General features: G+C 47.5%; 1 protein-coding gene across 1 annotated transcript in view; it reads right to left on the bottom strand.

Moving 5' to 3' along the window:
• Nucleotides 1–1,878: 1,878 nt before the first annotated feature.
• The window catches only part of SHISA9 (shisa family member 9), a 277,359-nt gene continuing 260,076 nt past the window's right edge, over nucleotides 1,879–19,161 (bottom strand). The window contains exon 4 of the mRNA XM_079121416.1: nucleotides 1,879–2,919. Coding sequence (XP_078977542.1) covers nucleotides 2,540–2,919 — 380 coding nt within the window. The 3' untranslated portion in view covers nucleotides 1,879–2,539. The remainder of the gene's footprint in view (nucleotides 2,920–19,161) is intronic.

Below are 19,161 nucleotides of genomic sequence, written 5' to 3'. Positions count from 1 at the left end.
ACTTTAATCACTGTTGGGATAAGGTCAAGGGCAAAAAGCAAAGGTTAGCCAGAATGGAGACAAGAATCACAGAACCTTTGAGCTGGTGGGAACCTGGCAGAAAAGCCAGCCCCGCATTTCCTGAAGTGTGGGCTGTGTCCCATGAGAATCTGCAAGTGTCTGTGGGCAGCACATGAATGGACACACACTGTTTGTGGTGGACCCACACAGGGAGAGTTTCCTTTTCATTTACCTTTCAGCCCGTCTGACTGATCCAGGAAAGCCTCCACTGGGTGCTTAAACAACCCCAAGGCCTCTGGTCTCTTTTTAACTGAGACGAGGGTGCACCAGGCTTTGGGTCTGGACTCTTCCACAGGTGCCAGCATTCAGCTAGAATTTAATCAACACCGTATCCTCCGTTGCACTTATTTTAATGCTTACTTTCTATCTGTGGCAACTGATGCCGGTTTTCTATTTGTGATAAAGCCAGGACACTGTCCTTTTAAAAAGGACGTGTGATTTAAAATGCATCAATTTAGAGACAGATATTGTGACAGTGATACAGAGTTGCCAACAGGTGTTGCAGGTGCATAGCTAACCAAGGTCAAGGAAAAAGTGAGCGTGCCCAGCAGATTTGCTGTACCCTGGAGAGTGCTGGGGTCTCAGCCTGGAGGGGCCCCGACTCTGCTGCCCCCTGGACTGTGCCTCTTTATACATGGGAATCTCATACAGTGGGTTCTTTGCAAGATTTCATTTTTAAAAATAGGCACGGGTTTTGCTATTTCCAAAAGCTTGCAAAGCTTGACCTAGCCCCAATTCCCCATGACTGAGAGAGATCAAAAACATTATCAGTGTCCTAATATCTGCTGGGAGCCAGGAGAATAAATGTCGGTTGTGCCGATTCCATGAAGCCAGGGTCGTGAGACAGGGGAGGCGGATCATGGCAGGAAACGCTGAGTCTCCCTTGAGGACATCTTCTGGCCTTTTGGAGGCTCCTCTTAATTAAACAGCTAAGATCTTTAGGGGCCGGTGGAAACCCTTTCACTTAATATGAAATTCCCTTCTCCCTCCGTGCACCTCTTTGGACTTCCATGAAATAAATAGAACTTGTAGGAAAACTGTTGGGATACCCAAGGGCTCTCTGGCTATGAGAACCAAACCGAAAAACAACCTCAGGAACATCTGGGTGAGGGATGGAAGGCGCTGAAGTGTCTGGGGAGGCAATTTGGAGGGACCGTGGGAGTTTGGGGAGTGTCCTTAGGTACCCCTGACATTGCAGCAGCCCCCTTGAAGGGTGTTATGGGGTGGGCTCACCTACAAAGGAAGGGTGGAAACATCTTCTACTACTGCAGAAAAACAGAGAGGAGGGAGGCTGAAAGGACACAGGTTGCACTTGGAAAACGAGACTGTCATTGAACAACAGCAACACATTGAAGGCACCCCACGCTTATGACGGTTCAGTCCAAAGCAGTTGAAGTTTCGCAGTGGCGGCGGCAACGCTCTGAAGGGGAAGAAGGTCGGGACAGGCAGTTAACAGAGGATTCGTTACGGTGGCTATTTCGGGTCTTGGAGGTGAGGGAGAAACACCAGAAACCGGCGGCTTCTGGGCGCTCACCTCGCCTCCTGGGGACTTTTCCCACTGGGGATGTTCTGTTGCTGCTGATGTCATTATTGATCTCCTAAGTCTTGAGGATGGGGGACAAAAACGAAAATGCTGTTCTTGTCTGTTTTGTAGTGGGCTTGCGTTTGTTTGATCTGTCTTTAAAAAAAAAGTCACATAGGACCCCTGGACCCTCTGCCTGCCCTGAAAGCCTAGTGCTCCCGTTTCCAGGTCACGGTCTTTACGGGAGTTCTCTAAAATGTCCTTTCCTCCCATCGTGCAGGCGGGTTCAGGATCTATTTATTTATTTATTTTTTTTTTGCTTTTGACATCAAAAGATATGAAAAGTCCTATCGACATAAGGATGGGGGTCCAGATAGGGTCTAATGTCCATCACCATTTGGTGACGCCTCACTTCTTGGGTTTAGAAAATGCTCATAGCCTGGGCAAGCTCCTCCTGGAATAACTCCTCTTCTGAAGTGCGCTCCTTTTGGATATCCAGCCTCAATTCTTTTCCTCTGCCCACCCCCTGTACCTGGAAACAGACGGCAGGTAGCTAATGGTATATGTGCTCAAATGGACAATTTCTCTAAATTGTGCTACTTATATGATTTTTTTCATCATGGATTTCAGTTTCAAGTTAGAAAGAAAAGAAAAATCAGCCCCTCGGTTCGGGCATGAGGGTTGGCCACTTCTGCGCGAAGCCAAGGGAGTAGGCCTCGGTTTCTCCTTGCTGTACTGCCGGATGTCCATGCTTCCGTCCTCCTCAGTTGCCTGCCGACGTGTGTTTAGGCATGACCCAGGAAAAGTGTGATTCTGTCACCAGGAGGTCCGTCCCTGGTTCCTGGGGAAGGTCAGTGTGTGGGTGCGTGTGGGGAGGAGGGGGAGGGCGTGGGCCAGGGTGGTTTTTTGCCTCTCTCAGTTGAGTGTGGTCTCCAGGGTGCTCCCTGCAGCGAAAGCTCAGACAGTCACTTCCGTTTTGCTGTTGGTGATGAAGTATGGCTGTGTGGGTGGGTAGTGCTGGGTGCGAGTTCCCAGGGGGTCGCTGGAGCCCGTCTCGGCTGTGCCAAGCTTGCCCTTGTTGCCGTACGCCTGCCGCCGGAGAGACTGCTCGTTGGGGTCCCAGCCCTTAAAGTTGGTGGTGGAGTTGTAGGCCAGGGGGTGCGGGGGCATCTTGTTGGTTCGGGACTTCTGTCCGTTCTGCTTGGCAGCACCGTGCTCGGGGCTGAAGGCCCGGGGCTCATCCTCCACTCGGACGGGGTGCAGAGGTAGGTTCCCCTTGGCGGCCAGCTCGGCCAGGTGCCGTCGCTTGGAGTAGAAGTCGTCATTGACCTTGTCAGCTGTGCAGTGGGGCAGGTGGATGAGGACGGGGTGGAGAGAACAGGGAGAGGGAGAGAGAGGAGAGAGACAGTTAGGGATCGGCAGGTCAGCCCCAGGCAGGCCTCAGAACGGGCCAACGAGACACAGTAGAAGCTGCACCTGGAACAGACAGAGGGATGGGCAGCAGCACCTGGCCACGTCACAAACAGGAGAAGGACCCAGGGTCAAAGACGTGTCCCAGGGATCTCTAGGACCCCCCCAAATAAGCGCTTCTCCCCACACACAGTCCCCCCTCACCTTCTGCCATCTTTGGCTTCCCTATGACATCCAAGTTTGGTTTCTTCATTATTAGGATGTTCCCCTCCCATTAGAAAAAACATGGAAGCTGCTGAGAAATATTCCTGTCTACCGCCTACTGCTCCAGATAGCCCCCTTTGGCCATCGGCTATGTTTTCTTCTAGTGGTTTTGATCAGTGGAGCTTAATTTGGGATTTTACTTGGTTGGTTTGGTTGCTTTTATTTTCGCTTTTAGCATTAAGCAGATGTGGATCCACATCCCAGCTCTGCCACCGACGAGGTGGTGTGACTTTGGCTAAGTCATCCTCTGTTACCATAGGCTTCTGTGTGAGGAAAGTGGTAAGAATAAAAAAAAAAAAAAAAATCATTTATTTGGAGCGTTCAGTGCTTTGACGTGTGTAGATGTGAGCCACCGCCACTGTCGTCATTAGCGTCACCTAACAGGCGCTTCTCCATCCTGTTACACCAGGGAGCCCCACTGGAAGGCTGCGTGATATTTCATCAAGTGGAACCATCTAAATTAACCAGTGCCCCTGCTGACGAACGTTTAAGTTCCACCTGTATTTTTCTGTTACAAGTAAGGCTGAGATGAGACCCTTTTGGCCCAAACATCTCTTGATGTTCAGGATTTTGAATTCAGAATAATTCTAAAACTGTCTTCTTAAGTTACCTCAAGGATGGGCAAACTGTGGCCCCACTGGGTGCCAACAAAACCACTGACCACCCTTTCATATAAACGAAGTCTCATGGAAACAAGGCCACGCCTGTTCACTTCTGTGCTGTGGATGGCTGCTTTTGCTCTGCTCCAGCCCTGGTAGCACTGAGGACTTGTGGCAGACATGGCCTGGAGACCTTGAAATCCTTACTATCCAGCACTTTAAGAAAGAGCTAGCTGACCCCTGATCTGGATCACCCAAAGCAGAAGCAGCTTGGTCAGAGAGCGCAGCACAGGACGCTTGACCACATCGCCAACTGCTCGGCAAGAGTTGTGCCCATTTCCACTCAATGCCACCACACTCCTGCACTGACTGACCCCCTCCTCCCTCATTTCTTTGTCTTTCTTTCTTTTCTTATTTCTTTGGCTGATTTTATGAGATCTCTTTTTGTTTTATTTTCTAAGTTTTTTTAATCATAAGATTCTCTACCCTTTTTAAAGAATTTAGTAAGAATAAACTTCTCCCATGACTGTCTGTGGCTCCTTCATCGGGATGTTCAACATCTCATCCTTTGGCAGGTGTGACTTTGTATCGATTAATGGAAACATATCCCGGTTTCATATCTCTTTCCTCATTTGGTCCTTTCCCTAAGAACATTTGGAAAGATCGGGATTATTACCCCTGCTTGATAAATGAGGGAACTCTCAAGCTCAGGCACATGAGAGACTTCACCAAGGTTACCCTCGGCTGGTATGTGTCGGGGTAGAAACCAAGTCCAATAAATGTGATTTGATGCTTTTGAAAGGACACAGAGGGGAATCTTATCTTATGTCTCACAAGTCCCACTTGCTACCTCTGTGATGGGGCAGACATCACTCATCAATCACAGAGCTCTTTCCTGGTAAGCCGACCTCTGCTCAGACTCCTCAGCACAACCCCCCTGGAAGTTACCGGTCAACTTCCAGGCTTAATACACTTGTAGATGGTTTTCCTTGGAATGCAAATGGCCCTGACTGATAGTCTTTCAAGAAAAAATTCCCCTTTACCTAAATTCTAGAGCTATTTGAAGGTAAAATATGCCCCAATCAAAAGGAATCTTAGAGTCTGCTACTAAAAATGAGAGAAGCACAAATTCCTGAATGTTAGAAACCCTTCATGATGGCACAGGTTAATATCCAAACTGGGACAGCAACCGCAGCTTCCTGCTTTGCTGAATGTCACGTGCCCTCAACAGAAGATGCCCTAAGGTCCCCCTTAGACGTCCACGTTCATGTATGCACGTGGAAGTTACCTCCTGGGAAGACTGACTGGCATCACACATTACATTGTTTTACTGTGAGCATGTCTGAATACGTAACAATAAATCCCACCATTACGTACAACTGTAATGCACCCACAAAAAGTGTGGGAAAAATTTACTGGCATCTCTCTCTCGAGGAGGCCATCGCATCGACATTACTCACATTTCTTCTTCTTTGGGTTCTTCCTTATCTTTCACATGGGGCCATCCTCCACCCAGCCTTTCAAGAGAGAAACTCAGGAGCAACTGCCAACTTCACCCTCCCCTTCTCTGGTGGTACGACTGCTAAGTCCCCAAGGGCTTCCTGTTATGTCTGACAAATGCTCTGTTTGGTACTGGGACTGAACCCCAGGGGGAAGCTCCTTTCCCATTTCCTCCCAGGAATCTCTCACTGAAAATCCCACTCTCCCTCATTTCCTGCCCAGTCATGGTCCAGGATCCTTCATCCTCAAACTCCTCTTTCCAGATACTAGACTAGTCCGAGGTCTTCTCAGAGTGTGGGATACATTCCAAGGTTTCCATGTCTGACAAGTGGAGACAACTGATTATGAACTAGGCCTAGGAGATGGGACAGAAGGATGTGGGGGAGGGTCTGGCTTCTCAGGAAGTTCTACAGTAAAGTAGATGCAGAGGTACTCAGCTCTGGCTGTGTCAGTGCAGATGAGGGGGAAGCCCCACCGAGACAGGAAGCACTGACATCCACACCCTCCTCCATGCCCAAGTCTGAGACGGTCTCTCAGTGAACCGGGTATTGGGTACTCTTTGGAGACAGAAAGTGGCACTCAGGGCAAGAGTGGAGTGGACAAGACAGTCTGTGGCTCTGGAATTAGACCAGGGGGATGCTACTGAAACCCCTACTCCTGTTTCCTTAGGTGCGAACTGGGGATAATATTAACTACTTGAGTTTATTGTGGGGAATAAGTTAGACGGGATACACAACGTACATGGGACACTCCCTGGGATACAGTAACTGCTCAATACATGTATTTTACCTACTTCTTTCCTCATAGAAGACATTTATTGAGAATCCACTCTGGCAGGCAACCCACTAGGCATGAAGGAGACATAAGTCCAAACTGACTTGCCCTCTTTCCTTTCTTCCCTCTCCTCTCCTTCCACCCACCATGTGTGTTGCGGACCTAGCTTACTCGTGGGAGGGTGTACGTAGGGACCCCAATCTGTTTAGGAGGTGAGTGGTAGTCAGGGAAGACTTCCTTAAGCAAGGGCTCTTTAAGCTGGGACCTGAGACAAAGAGCAGCGTACTGAAGGAATGTGTACTGTGTTACCAGAGTGGCCATGGCACTCTGCAGCTACAGTCTCTTTCCCCACACCTTCAGCATGGCCTGCATTGTATGGCCGGCTTTGACCAGAGCTTGTAGCAGCTTCTGATATCGTCCTCTTGAAATCCTGCCCCTGTGAAAAAGGAAGCCCAGGCCAGCCTCCTGTGGGCTGAGAAACCCACAGACCAGTTCCAATGTTCACCACGGCCAATAGTCTGCTAAATGCCAGACATCCTGGCCATCCTGGACATTCAGCCACCAGTCAATCTGCTTGCTAGACATAGAGAGCCACTATCAACCTAGAACAAACCAGAACTATCCAGCTGATCCTTAATCATGATCCCAGTAAACAGTCACTAGGCTAAACCATTAAGAATTGGGATCATTTGTTATGCAGCAGTAGATAACTGATACCAACAATAATAGCAAAACCCCTGGGATGGGAAGGCATGTGGCTTCAAGGAATTGAAAGGATATCTCTTCATAGAGGGAAGAAAGCAAGGCTATCCTTCAATCATCAAATGTCCTACAGGACAAGATTATATCATTCACACCTATTTATTTGTCTGACCATCTCCCTCTACAGGACTCAGGTGTTTTCTGAGGAGTGAGGCACAGGCACAGATCGGGTGCCTGGGGCATTGAAACAGTTCACCAAAGACAGATTTTCAAGATTATTTCAGCAACAATGAGGTGGCTGGAGATTAGGTGGTAGAAATGCAGTTTTTATGAAATCCCCATCTCATGGTGCTTCTGGTCCCCTCTGATTTGGAGCCAGACAAAAGGGAAGAAATGCTTACCTGGCCACTTTTAGCTTTGCGCAGCGTGGCCCCTGTCTTAGTATATTAAAAAAAACTCCTGGTGAAAGAAATAACCGATTCATTGAGCAGTCTTATAAGCCCCATTAATAAATGCATTAACCTAATCAGCCCTGGTTCCTCGTGGACAGATGGCTGACAAGCCGACCAAGAAACAGACGCGTGAGTCTCTCAACAGCACTGGCCCTCTCCTGTTTGATTTTTCTTCATTTAAAAAAAGAGGGAGAAAGAAAGAAAAAGGTGCTTTCCTTCCAATGAGTCTAATTGCCTTGAAGGAACTGGGGCTGTAAAATTAAACTGCACCTTCCTCCATCTGTCTCCCTCTTAATTAGCAGCAGACACTTGTACAGGTGCAGGGCGGGACAGAGCCTCGCTTCCGTGGAAGGCAGGGACATGGAGGTAATAACCAGGCTCCCAGACAAGCTGCACATCTGAGGTCTCAGCAGGTGGCCTCCCACCTACCGTCTTTCCTTGGGCCAAAGATATCTCAAGGAGGTTCTTGCAGCTCACGCTCACCTGCTGGTATTCTTGGGTCTCAGGTGATGGAACTCACCTGCTAAGCTATGCGCCACCCCAAGCCTTCCCCATTCCTCAGGAGCTCTAGGCCAGGCACCCCACTAGGGAATTTCCCCCTCTAAATACTCTCAGCATCCGAATGAGGGAGGTTGCTATTATTGGTCTCATTTTACAAATGGGGAAACCGAGGTTCAGAGATGTTTTGGTCACTTGTCCAAATGGTGGAGCTGGGATCTGAACCCAGGATACTGGGCTCCACTTCCTGACTTTACGACCACATGTGTCGTAGAAGATGAACACCGTTCTTGTGATAAGGGACTCAAAACTGCAGGAGTAAGAATTACTCAGGGAAAACACTCTACTTGATTCTTCCCCTCAAAATATCAGAAAGCAAAGTTCACGTGTAACTACCACATTCTCCAGAGAAAACAATAGTCAAGGTCAGAGGTTTTGTGACATCCCAACCCCCCCACTACACTTGCGGACAAACATGTTTTCCTTTTCTTCATGAAGGTGGCTCAGGAGCCCAGAGCTGGAGGTGGCATGAGCCTCCCCTGTCAGACTCTCGTTCTTCCAGCATTCAGCTCTCCATTACCAGAGGCATGGGTTCTGGAATCTTCCGAGGTGCACCGGCATTGGCTGGACTAGAGGCCTGTCACTGAGAGAGGTGGCCTCCCATCCCAGAGCTGCTTCTCCTAGAACTGGGAGGAGTCTGAGATCATCCCCCTGGCTGGACGCTTTAGGATCTTTCCACATATCTTCCCATTTAGGTTCCTGTGTCCATGGGGCAGGTGCAGTTTCTGGGGCTCTTCCGGCTTCTGTGCACTGATTCTCCCCATGACCATGTAGTGAGATATTCTCCAATACCTGTTTTCCTGGGGCTTCCACTGTTCCTGCCCTGCCCCATCACACAGAGAAGGGCAATCACATTTGATGGTGACAAAGAGCCAAAGTGTTGGTTTCGCATCCCCCATAGGCTCCCGGAAGTCATAGTCGAGCCCCTGGTCTAGAAAGGCAAGACTTTGGCAGTGAGATCGGGAAGGTGTTGGAAAGGGGAATTAATGAGACTGAGAGTTGGAAGGACTCGGTGCCCTAATGCGCATAACAAAGTTTGGACATATGCACATCTGAGTTTTGTGACTATAAAATCTTCCTTTACAATATGGAGGAAAGAATGCTGAATGTAACAGAAGATGGAAATGGGTTTAAATCCCAGCTCTTCCACTTATAGGCTTGAGACCTTCAGCAAATTACCTAAGCTCTCCAAGCTTCACCTATAAAATCGAAAATAAAATAACATGACTTATGCAATGGGGAGTTTCTGGTATTGAAGTGAACCACGAAGAGTGCTCTGTACCAAGGTCATTGCCTCAAAATAGGTATTCAATACATTGTGGCTGCTACTGCTGTCATTGTTAGAAAATAAAAGGAATTTAAAATGAGGATAACAAAACCTACTTTACAGAACACAGCAGAGAAGTAAATGAGACGAGGCTTGTAAAATCTCAGCTTATTGTACGTGGTACAAATTAGGACTCCTAACCACATCTGAGAGACATTGTAGATGGCTTCTTGTCTGCCATGCTTATCTACTGGATCAGATCTTTTCCACCTTTTTGTTGTTATTGTTTCCTTGAGTTCATGTTCGTCCAACTTCAAACTAGATTTTCCAGCCCTCTTAGATGCTCAATCTGGCCAGTGTGACTGATCTCTCACCAATAGAATGGTAGCAAAAGTGATGTACTCAATCTCCTCTTCATTTACTTGCTTTAAAGAAAATTGCCATCCTGGGTGTCCTCTCTGCCCCTTTCCACAGGCTAGAAGGTTGCTATGACAACAAATAACTGTAACAATGCTGGTGAAGACAGCAGGGGAGGGGGCAGGAGAGCAACAAAGCTGCAGGAGCCTGGGTCCCTGAGTGACCACTTGGAGTCAAGTTGCCTCACCAACCAGGACCACTCCTGTTGGGACCATCCCCTGAGAGACACGTGTCTTTCTCTTAAGCCACCGCATTTGTGGGGGGCCTTTTGGTAATGTCAGGCAATATTTACTTTAACTTATATAGAAATTGTTTCTGGGTCTCTGCATTTTTTTTTCCTCCCTCACAAGCTAAATTAGAAAGTGAAAGGGGGACAGTTCCTGATGTTAATACCCCGGCATTTGTCTTTTCTTTTGAAATACACGCTGTAAAGCTATGCGGGTTCCTGAGGCTGTCTCAGCAGGCAGAAACAAGAAAGGCAGGAAAGAGCTGAACTCCCTAAGCAGGAGAGAACCAGGGAGGAGAAGGGAAGATGTGCCTTTATGGCCAATTAGCCCATTTCCGCTGGTCTGGGTCCTTGCTGCAGAACACTAGTAGAGAGAATTGCGTTTGAACCAGGTCCTAATGAAGCTCAAGGCATCAGCTCTCCCCACAGGACACCAAATCTTTCCTGAGGCTTATCACTCAAAAAGAAAACCAGAAAGGGGTGTCCAGGAGCCTGGCCCCTTCTCTGTGTTAACCTGAAGGCTCCTGATGGGAGGTCTCACTGCCTTTGCTGGGAAGACTCTGAAATTGCCTGGATTGGGCTTTGCACCAAAGCTGTCCAGGCTGCACCAGGAGCTGCTTTAATTGTGCTACGGGAAGCCCTTTGTGAGTCTCTTGCCGCTGACAGGCCTCTGAAACCTTGGGCCCTCTGCATGTTCACTTGGCAGTCCAGCTCTGTGGTCGCCATTTTCAGAATGGTCGTTGAGCAAAGGTGGACAGGCTTATGCTCCAGCCACGGCTGACCACAGGGCCCCAGATGGAAACCATGTGCTCACTCACTGCCTTCCTCTGGGTCCGCCATCGCTGCTCCCTAGATGGAGACATTTCTTTTCAGAAACTCATTGTGTAGTTTGCCTTCTGATGAACCTCCATGCTGGTGAAATTTCAAACAATGAACCTCCATGCTGGTGGTTTTCAAAATGAAGAAAATTGAAGGTAAGAATCCTTAGTCCCATTTGCCATCTTTCACTTTAACATATATTTCCCTGCAATCATCTCGAAGTAGATAATTATGGGATTTGGGATGTGGGATTAATGCATGAATCAATTTCTTTGCCCTTCCCTGTGTCCACTCTCTTTTCCACATGACTTTGAAACTCTTCCAAGAAAAGAAAAAAGGCTCACCCCTGGACTCTGAGCTGATCCATTTGACGGATGATGTTAGCAGACATGATGCAAACAGACCTCTGAAGAAGCGCTTGCTGGGCTTTTGTTGCTCTCTTGCACCTTGGCCACCATCATGAGAATGTCGGGCCACCCCCTCTGAGCAGAGGCAGAGCCACACCAGTCAGCTCAGCTAAAACCAGCCCAGCTCTGCCATTACCCAGCCAACTCCCAGACAGATGGGTCAACTCGGCTGAGACTACAAGAACCTCCCACATCAGCACAGATCACGGACTCCTGATCTAAATAAATGCTGAGCTCAAAAAATTATAAGCCACGAGATTTGCAGTCCTTTGTTACGCAGTGTGATGTGGCAATAGACAATTGATACAAGTACCAATTTTACACTCACACTACTTCCTGGAACAGTCCTCAATTTCCAGGTGGGAGCAGCCCTCCCCTGTTCTTAACCCATGGGGTGACACACCTCTCCACTCCTCCACACCCCACCATTCCCCAGTGACTACAACAGCCTATCTTATTGATCTCACCATGATGACTTTTTTTGGAGATGTGTACAGAATGAGGCAAACCAAGCAGACAAAGCCTGGGATCTATATAGAGATAGAGGAAGCCAATAAGATCAATAATCTCAAGCTTTTCAATTCACACAAGAGACTGCTTTAGCACCTATTATACTCCAAGTTCAAGGACATCTTACTGGCCGGAAACACCACTAGGTCTAGAATACAATTTTCCAGACTTCTATCTGGCTGATTTTCGGTTTCCAAGTCCTTCTTTAGAAGAGCCAAGCAGATTCTATGCCCAGCTTCATTTCATAATTTATTGAAAAAAATGCATGTTGCATGCCTACTATGTGCCATGGGTGTCATGCAAGGTGGCTCTGGAAGGAATGGGTCCAGCTGGCTTCTGCACAGAGGGACCTACTTTCAAAGTAATAAAATGTTCATTGCAATTCTGAGGCAATGGTTTTTTCTGAAAACCAGAGAACCCTCTCCACTGGTTCGTTTCATGCCCTGTGGATTCCCAAGGAAGCTCATCCAAACTCCTGTGCTTGCCATGTGCTTTTCAAAAGGGCTGAACTCGAGAGCAGGTGGGATTTGATTTTTATTAAAAAACATCACCTCTCATCACCCCCTGTCCTCCTTCTTCTCTGTATCCTATTGCTCGCTACCGAGCCAATAACCCAAATCAGGAAATTGCAAGAGCCAGAATTTCAAGTAATGTTTTAAAGAGGCCTTCAGGTGGGATTCCCCCAGGATGGTCGGCTGGCTGTGTGCACTCCAATGGAACTGTAACCCAATTACATGTTTTCTATTGCCTGTGCCTTCAATGTCTCTGGGACTAACACGTCTCATGGCTACATCAATTTTCTTAGAGGAAAGAAAGAACTAGAATTCACTGGGTACCTACTGTGGGCTAGACACTGTTGGAGCCATTTCACTTACACAATCACATTTAAACCTTCTTAAAGAATGATGGTGGGGCAATAGCATTCTTTCCATGCGACATATGAAGGAATCTGAGGCACAAAGATGTTGAATAATCAGGCTGTCGAGTCACCCTGCCATTGCTAATAAGTGGCAGAGCAGGAAACCAACTCCAAGACAGTTCACCTCTGATGTTGGCATCTTCTAGCTGCAATCCAGTTGAAAACATCCTAAAGACAATCATTTTATTTCAGCAAACATGAAAAACACTCATGTTGGGCAGAGAGCTGGCCTGTGAAAATTGGTACCCTAGGGCAAACAGTGTGCTTTAGGGTTGGGTCTTAGAAAAAGGGTAGGTCTACCCTTCAGTGCACATAAGAATCACTCAGGAAGTGTGTTTTTAAAAATGAATAAGCAGGGACCCCACATTCCTAGATTCCAGGTGCTTAGGTATGAGTGGACCCTGGATTTACATTTGAACTGGTTTCTCTAGTGATACTGGGTCAAGACCTTGAGTCCCTCTTTGAGGTCTGAGTCCTGGTCCTGTTGAGACCTAATTTTCTTGAGTGGCTTTAAACAATCTCAGTTATCTCAGGGGGTCCCAGTTTCCTTACCTGCAAAAGCAGAAAAGCTGAGCAAAGTGTTATTTCTTTCTGGAAGACTCCTTCACAATGATTAAGAATTATCTCTACAGCAGAGGTGAATGGAGACTTTGTGAGTACTGGGCTCTTCTACATATATTTAGCACCTAGCCTATACCAAGCTCCATGCTAAGAACTTTAGTTACATTACTTTATATTTTTGCTCCCCCAAACCCAATGGAGAATGGATTCGGATTGCCTCTATTTCAGCAAAGGTAGGAATGGAAGTTCAGAGCATGTGAGTGACTTGAATTTATGGGCTGGTTCCTGTCAAAACCAGAGCAATGAAGTCACAGGGTGGTGATGGCAGTTTCCCTCAAGTTCCCTGCTTCAGTGCAGCCCTGTCTAGATGCACATCTCCAAAGAGGTTTCCAAAAGTCCACTGCAACTTCATTGCTGCAACCTGATTACCATCGTCCACTGGGCTTGAAGCAGTCTTTCTTTGGTTGGTTTTAAACAACTGTGCCAGGGGTTTGCAAGGCTGGACATGGGTGGGTCAAGAATAGCAATCATGAGGGGGCAACTTGCAGGAGAAGCCCCGGGTCACAAAAAATGGACAGTGCCCACCTGTGTGGCATTTGCCATTTCCTGTCCTGGTAGAAGCAGCTGTCTTCCAAAGCGAATCATAGTCAATGATTCTTACATGTTCAGGGACCTTGTCCTCACTGCTGCCCTTTCTTATCCAAACTCCCAGGTGACACCCACTCCCTACCAACTCCTTAGCCCATGCTGTGTTCTCAAAGGGGGTCCCCAGCAATATCTGTGCCACTGAACATAAAGGTTTGCCCTAAGCGGGACGAGATCTGATGTCAGAGGGGTTTGGGAACTGATGCCTTAAACCATTTGACAGTTTTGATTACTACAGGGTTTTGTGGAGCCACAAGATCTTAATGACAGTAATAGCGAAACACCAGGAGAAAGATCCCTGTGCTCACCACTGCCTTATTCCAGGTATCACGTCACCCGTTTTATACATTAGCTCATCTCCACAACCATCTTGGAGGCAGGTGGTGGGATTATCCTGTTTTTCAGGTCATGAAACACGGCTTTGGAGAGGTTGAATGGCTTGCTGAAGAGAAGAGGACGAGCAAGTGCTGGGGCTGGGGTGGAACTCAGATGTGTCGGGGTCTCAGCCCTCGCGCTCGGCTTCTGCCTCCTTTTAAAGAAGGTGGCTGAAGGTGGGAGCAGGGCCATACAAATCCTGCAACTTTGTTATATTTCATCTGCATTCACGGCTCAAGATTGAGTGGACAACCCTAGAGAAAGACAATGGCCCCAGGGCCCTTGCACCTGGCCCTCTCTGGGACTCCTTTGCTCCTCCCCAGACACTGCAAGTTAATTAAAAGTGCATTTAGCAGGGCCCGTGAAGTTGGCCTGTGTGGGTGGAGAATGGCCTTCAGACCCCTGCTTCTGATCTGTCCTGAGGTATTTTCCAAAGGCATCGACAGTAGTCTGCTGTGAGGCCAGGGATGCGGCTGCCTTCCGAGGGCTGTCACGGGATCCTAATGGCTTTGTTTTTTCACAGGGGAGAGGGAAAAAAAGTTTATGCCTCTCAAATTAGTAGGTCTGTCATGTTCCAAATTGTCTGCATTTCTAAAAATGGACTTTGACATGTGAGCAGTCATTATCTAATGTAAGACCCAAAAATCTGTCTCTCCCAGGGTGACAACTGGGTGATCAGGGGATTCTCATTAAACACATGGCTCCAAATCTCTCTTTCTCAGTGTGGGGACAGTGACCTGCGGGTCTTCCACAACTCAGTTCTTTTTTGTGAGCCTTTGGGACCCTGGTCACATTCCCCTCTTAGAACCTCAACCCTCAGAAAGATACCTAGAGACCCCATCCAAGGGTCTTAGGTTCCAGCAAGACTTCTCTACTGCAGCAAAATGACAGGTGTGCTGGTCTGTGCTTCTGTGGCTCCAATGTGAGGCCCCTGGGTCCCTCTGTCCCTCCTCCCCATGGCATCCACTCATTGAGTTATCCCACCTCTCCATCTTCTTTCCTCTGTCCTCGACCCATCCCAGGCTGGTCACTGCCTGCCTACCAGAGACCCCCAGTTAGTGCCCCCAAATCCAGTCTACCTTCCTTAATCCAGTCTCCACTTACAAGTCAGAATGATCTTTGGAGGAGACAAAATGGCCATTCCTGTTCTGCCTAGAATCTTGCATTGTCTCAAATCTCCATCAGTTCAAGGTCATTAAAGAATTCTACCTCTACCTCCTTGGGTCAGGAAGTTCCTTCCCACTGTTAAATCTAGCAAGGCATAAGGAATGAAGAAGAAGAAGAATAGTGTCTGGTCCTTCCTGAAGAGAGCTGTCCCCAGTGCCCCCATTAGTCAGAGAGGCCTGCGTGCGAATCCCAGGGCTCCCTCAGGCACCCACTTGATCATGCTTAGCACCTAGCTGTTCGTTTCCCTGCATTAAAATACTCTGTATTTTGCCATTTTTGCTTCTGTAGACTTCTGAGGGAAAAAAAAAATTCCACATTTCCTGGATGTCTTACCTGGGATGGTTTCTGATAGAGGACTTCTCCTTCAGGCAAGGGATGTCAGGAAGCCAGAGGTGGCACATTGTCCAACAGCCACCCTAAGCATAGACACACCACACCCTGGCCCACGTGCACACACGCACGCACAAACACTTACACACAGGAACTTAGAAGGACTTGCAGGAAGAACCACTGGAGGTGGACACACTGTGTACGGGTCACACACAGACACCTGGACTTGGTTCCTTCATGATTTAATATTAAATTCGACAACACCTGGACAAAAGAGCTAGAAAAAGCTGTACGATACCTTTGGGTGACTTAAGGGTGAGCGTCGCCACTGCCCAGTCACTATCAGAATTTCCTAAAAAAATAACAATCGAGAGATGCTGATCTGTTGGCCTTGTACCCCGTCTTCGCTGTGCCCTCACCCAGCTGCTGCGGGCTGCCCCAGCTGTGACCACCAGGAGGGGCAGGCCTCAGGGGACCCGGGAAAGAGAAAGGGGAGCCTAGTGTGCACATGCAACTGTGTGTTACCTACAATCACCAGAACTCCCCCAAGGGGGCCCGGGTATTGTTGGGTCTCGATGGTAGAGAGAGAGTTCTCAGGCAGTAAATCTGGCTTTAAATTTCAACTTGCTATAAAAGAAAGGGAAATTTGAGTGATGTGAGGTCCCTTTGATTAATGACTGCACTCTGACGACAAGGGATAAATTTTGATTGTTTTATTGCCATTGCCTTCCTGAAAGGGGACACATGACTCCAAATTCAAGTTCCAAACTCCTGACTGGGACAGATTCTCCTGGGTGTAACTTTAAATGCTGGGTGGGGTCGGGCCTGCCTTACCAGAGCACCCAGCACATAGTGCTTGAAAAATATTGTCAAATGAACGAACAGATCCAATTCTCTCCAAAGGGTCATTTTTTCTAAGGTATGGAAATTTCCCTAAACACTAAAGAGATCAAGCTTGTTATCTGAGAATTCCATAATGAGCAATACAGTGCCTCATGGAACAGATGTATACCTGGAAATTTTGTTATAAATCAGTTTCTTCAAATTGAATTCCCTTTCAGATGTACTGAATGAGTCCTGAGGGAATCTCATATTATGAACACAATCCCAAGGTGCCTCCTTTCATAAAATAAAAGAAGATGAGAAGGACCTCAGCAATACCCTGCCCTTTCCTTGACAGTCCCTGTAAACTGGGTTTGCTTAAAGCCATGCCAGCCCACCAGTAAAGTCCTCTGCCCATTGGCTGGAGGCCTGACCAATCAGTGAGTGCTGCTGGCTCCCCCGCCCCTTCCAAGGCATCTACCCGGAAAGACCAAGGTCCTCACACTTTCTGCCCAGTTTCCAGAGACACGGCAGGCAGCCTGCCAAGAGGAGACCCACGGAACAGTATGTGATCTGAATGATCACAGAGCACGGATCCGGCCCCACTTAAACGTTTCTGGTTGGCTTCCCAGGCAGGCCAAAGGACACTCAAATTGCCACGTTCCCCCTGCAGATCTGAAGTCTGCACCCTCATCACTCAGCAGAGGGGAAATTGGCATGACAGGAGAAGGGCTGTGCAGTTAAAATTAAGTGAGACCCGCCTGGGGTGACTCGGTACTGCTTCTCCCTCGGAGCCAGGGTCATCTGGGAATAGGGAGAGGTCCTCAGATCTTCCTGAGTCGGTGGACACAAGCTGACCCATCCCTGAGTCACTGACTCCAAGGAAGTCATCCTACCCCAGCCTCGAAGGCAGGTACCGCTCCCTTGTCAGATCTGACCCTACACCCAAGACAGGGCTGAGCTCCTATGAGGAAGTAATGAATTCTCTTTCATAAACCCATTGAAAATAGGGCAGTTGCCACTGATGTGTACTTAAGTCCCTATTCTGCACTCGGTGGCACTAACAGACATGTGTTGGGTAAAAACACCCACTGAAGGGAGGGACATCAGACATACAAGGAAGGAGCTATGAAGGTACATTTGGTGTGATAAAAATATTCCTATCTTTATTGGGACATTACTCAAGTGAAGCATTTTTCAACAACCACACTTTTGAAAAGTTATGATGGGTGTATTTCACCATAATCAAATTATCGCTGGACTACGGTATCCCTCAAATCTGTTAGACCTCAGTTATACTCAGCATCATGGAGAACTTTTACCTTCAAAGAAAGATGATTGATTCCTTGGTACACTTCATCCAAGAAAAGGGGATGGGGTAGGGAACAGCCCCCTGGACCTTTCTTCAGCCTGGCTATAAACTTTGGATGCCAGAAATTGCTCTCAAGAAGGCAGAATCATTTCATGGAAAGAACAGGATTTCTGAGTCAGGCAATCTTGATTAGGAACCCAATTACTTAACCATACAAGCCTCAGTTTCCCCAACTGCAAAACAGTAGGACTGGTGAACTCTGGGGGTGGGGGTGCTACTTAGAAGTTCAGTGACGTTAGCCTCCTTTCTTCCCTGGGCTTTTAAAATACGAAACAAGTAGAAATTGATTTATGGCAGAGAACCTCACGCATCTCTTTGGGTTTTTCATATGTGATTCCTACAGCAAGGATGAAGAGGGAAGTCCTATCACATTGAAATGCTGGGGTTTTCAAAAATACTATTGGAAAATGTAAACCATTCTGGCAACAGAGTCAATCATCTGTCAAATAGCAAAAGAGAAAATATTTTCTTAAAATTAAAATATTGAATTTAAAATGAAGACACACAGCATTTTATCAGTTATATTGGTATATTCTGTCTCTTTCTTACACTGGATAGCCAAGGTAGCACCAAGCCATGTAAAGGGCACATGGTGGAGAAGCTTTGGTAGCCTAGGTGTTCAGCTGTCTGGAAGCTGGAGGAAAACCTGGACAAGGGGCTGATAGAAGATAGAAGTCAGTGTGCAGGCACCGAGGCACCTTCCTGTCTGCAAGATCCATTAGGGCTTACATCAAAGGGTGGCATTTATAGCTCTTTAAGCAGGAGACCTCCTCTCTGTACCATCAGATGACCTTTAGGGGTACATTCACAAACACTTCTCTCTTGCTAACATCGACCTTTGAAGAACCACAGATGGTTCTCACACTGTAAGTACCCATCACATGGGAGGCTCAGGCCAGGAACCGTGGGTGTTTGATGGAGTCTTCCAGCTACATATTGGTTCCATCCATAAGACACACTTCTTGACTTCAACCATGGTGGAAAATGTTTCTAAACTGTTTAAACCCACATTGCAGCCTTAGAAAGGAGGGTCCATTAACCGAAACTGAACCTTTCTTTGGTGGAAGGTTGCAATCATATATCTGGGCATCCACCTTCCGTGTCCAGACAGTAGATGGGAAAGTGAAGAGTTTGCCACCCCCCCCCCCAAACTGGTTGCTGGGATGCTCAGAAAGGCCCTTTGTTGTTTGCTTTCTTGCTTGTTTGTTTTGTCAAATCCCAACGTGAACTAACTTCCCTATATGTCTTTCCCAAATCGATGTGAAGAATATGGACCAACTTTCTCTCTCTCATATAAAATGAACTTTGGGCAATTGCATGTTAATCAAGGTACCAGAATATACTGGAGATCAAAAGAATATGACTAGCAAACACCTCTGATCTGGAGAGTTTAACATGCTGCAGTATTCACTGTGCTCTGGGCTCAGAACTTCACCGGCACTGTATCACTGACTCATCCAAGTCATTAGCTGAATATTATGAT

Source organism: Sciurus vulgaris, assembly GCF_902686455.1.
Source record: "Sciurus vulgaris genome assembly, chromosome: 18".
Taxonomy (NCBI): Eukaryota; Metazoa; Chordata; class Mammalia; order Rodentia; family Sciuridae; genus Sciurus; species Sciurus vulgaris.
This window is presented reverse-complemented; position numbering and strand designations above follow the sequence as displayed.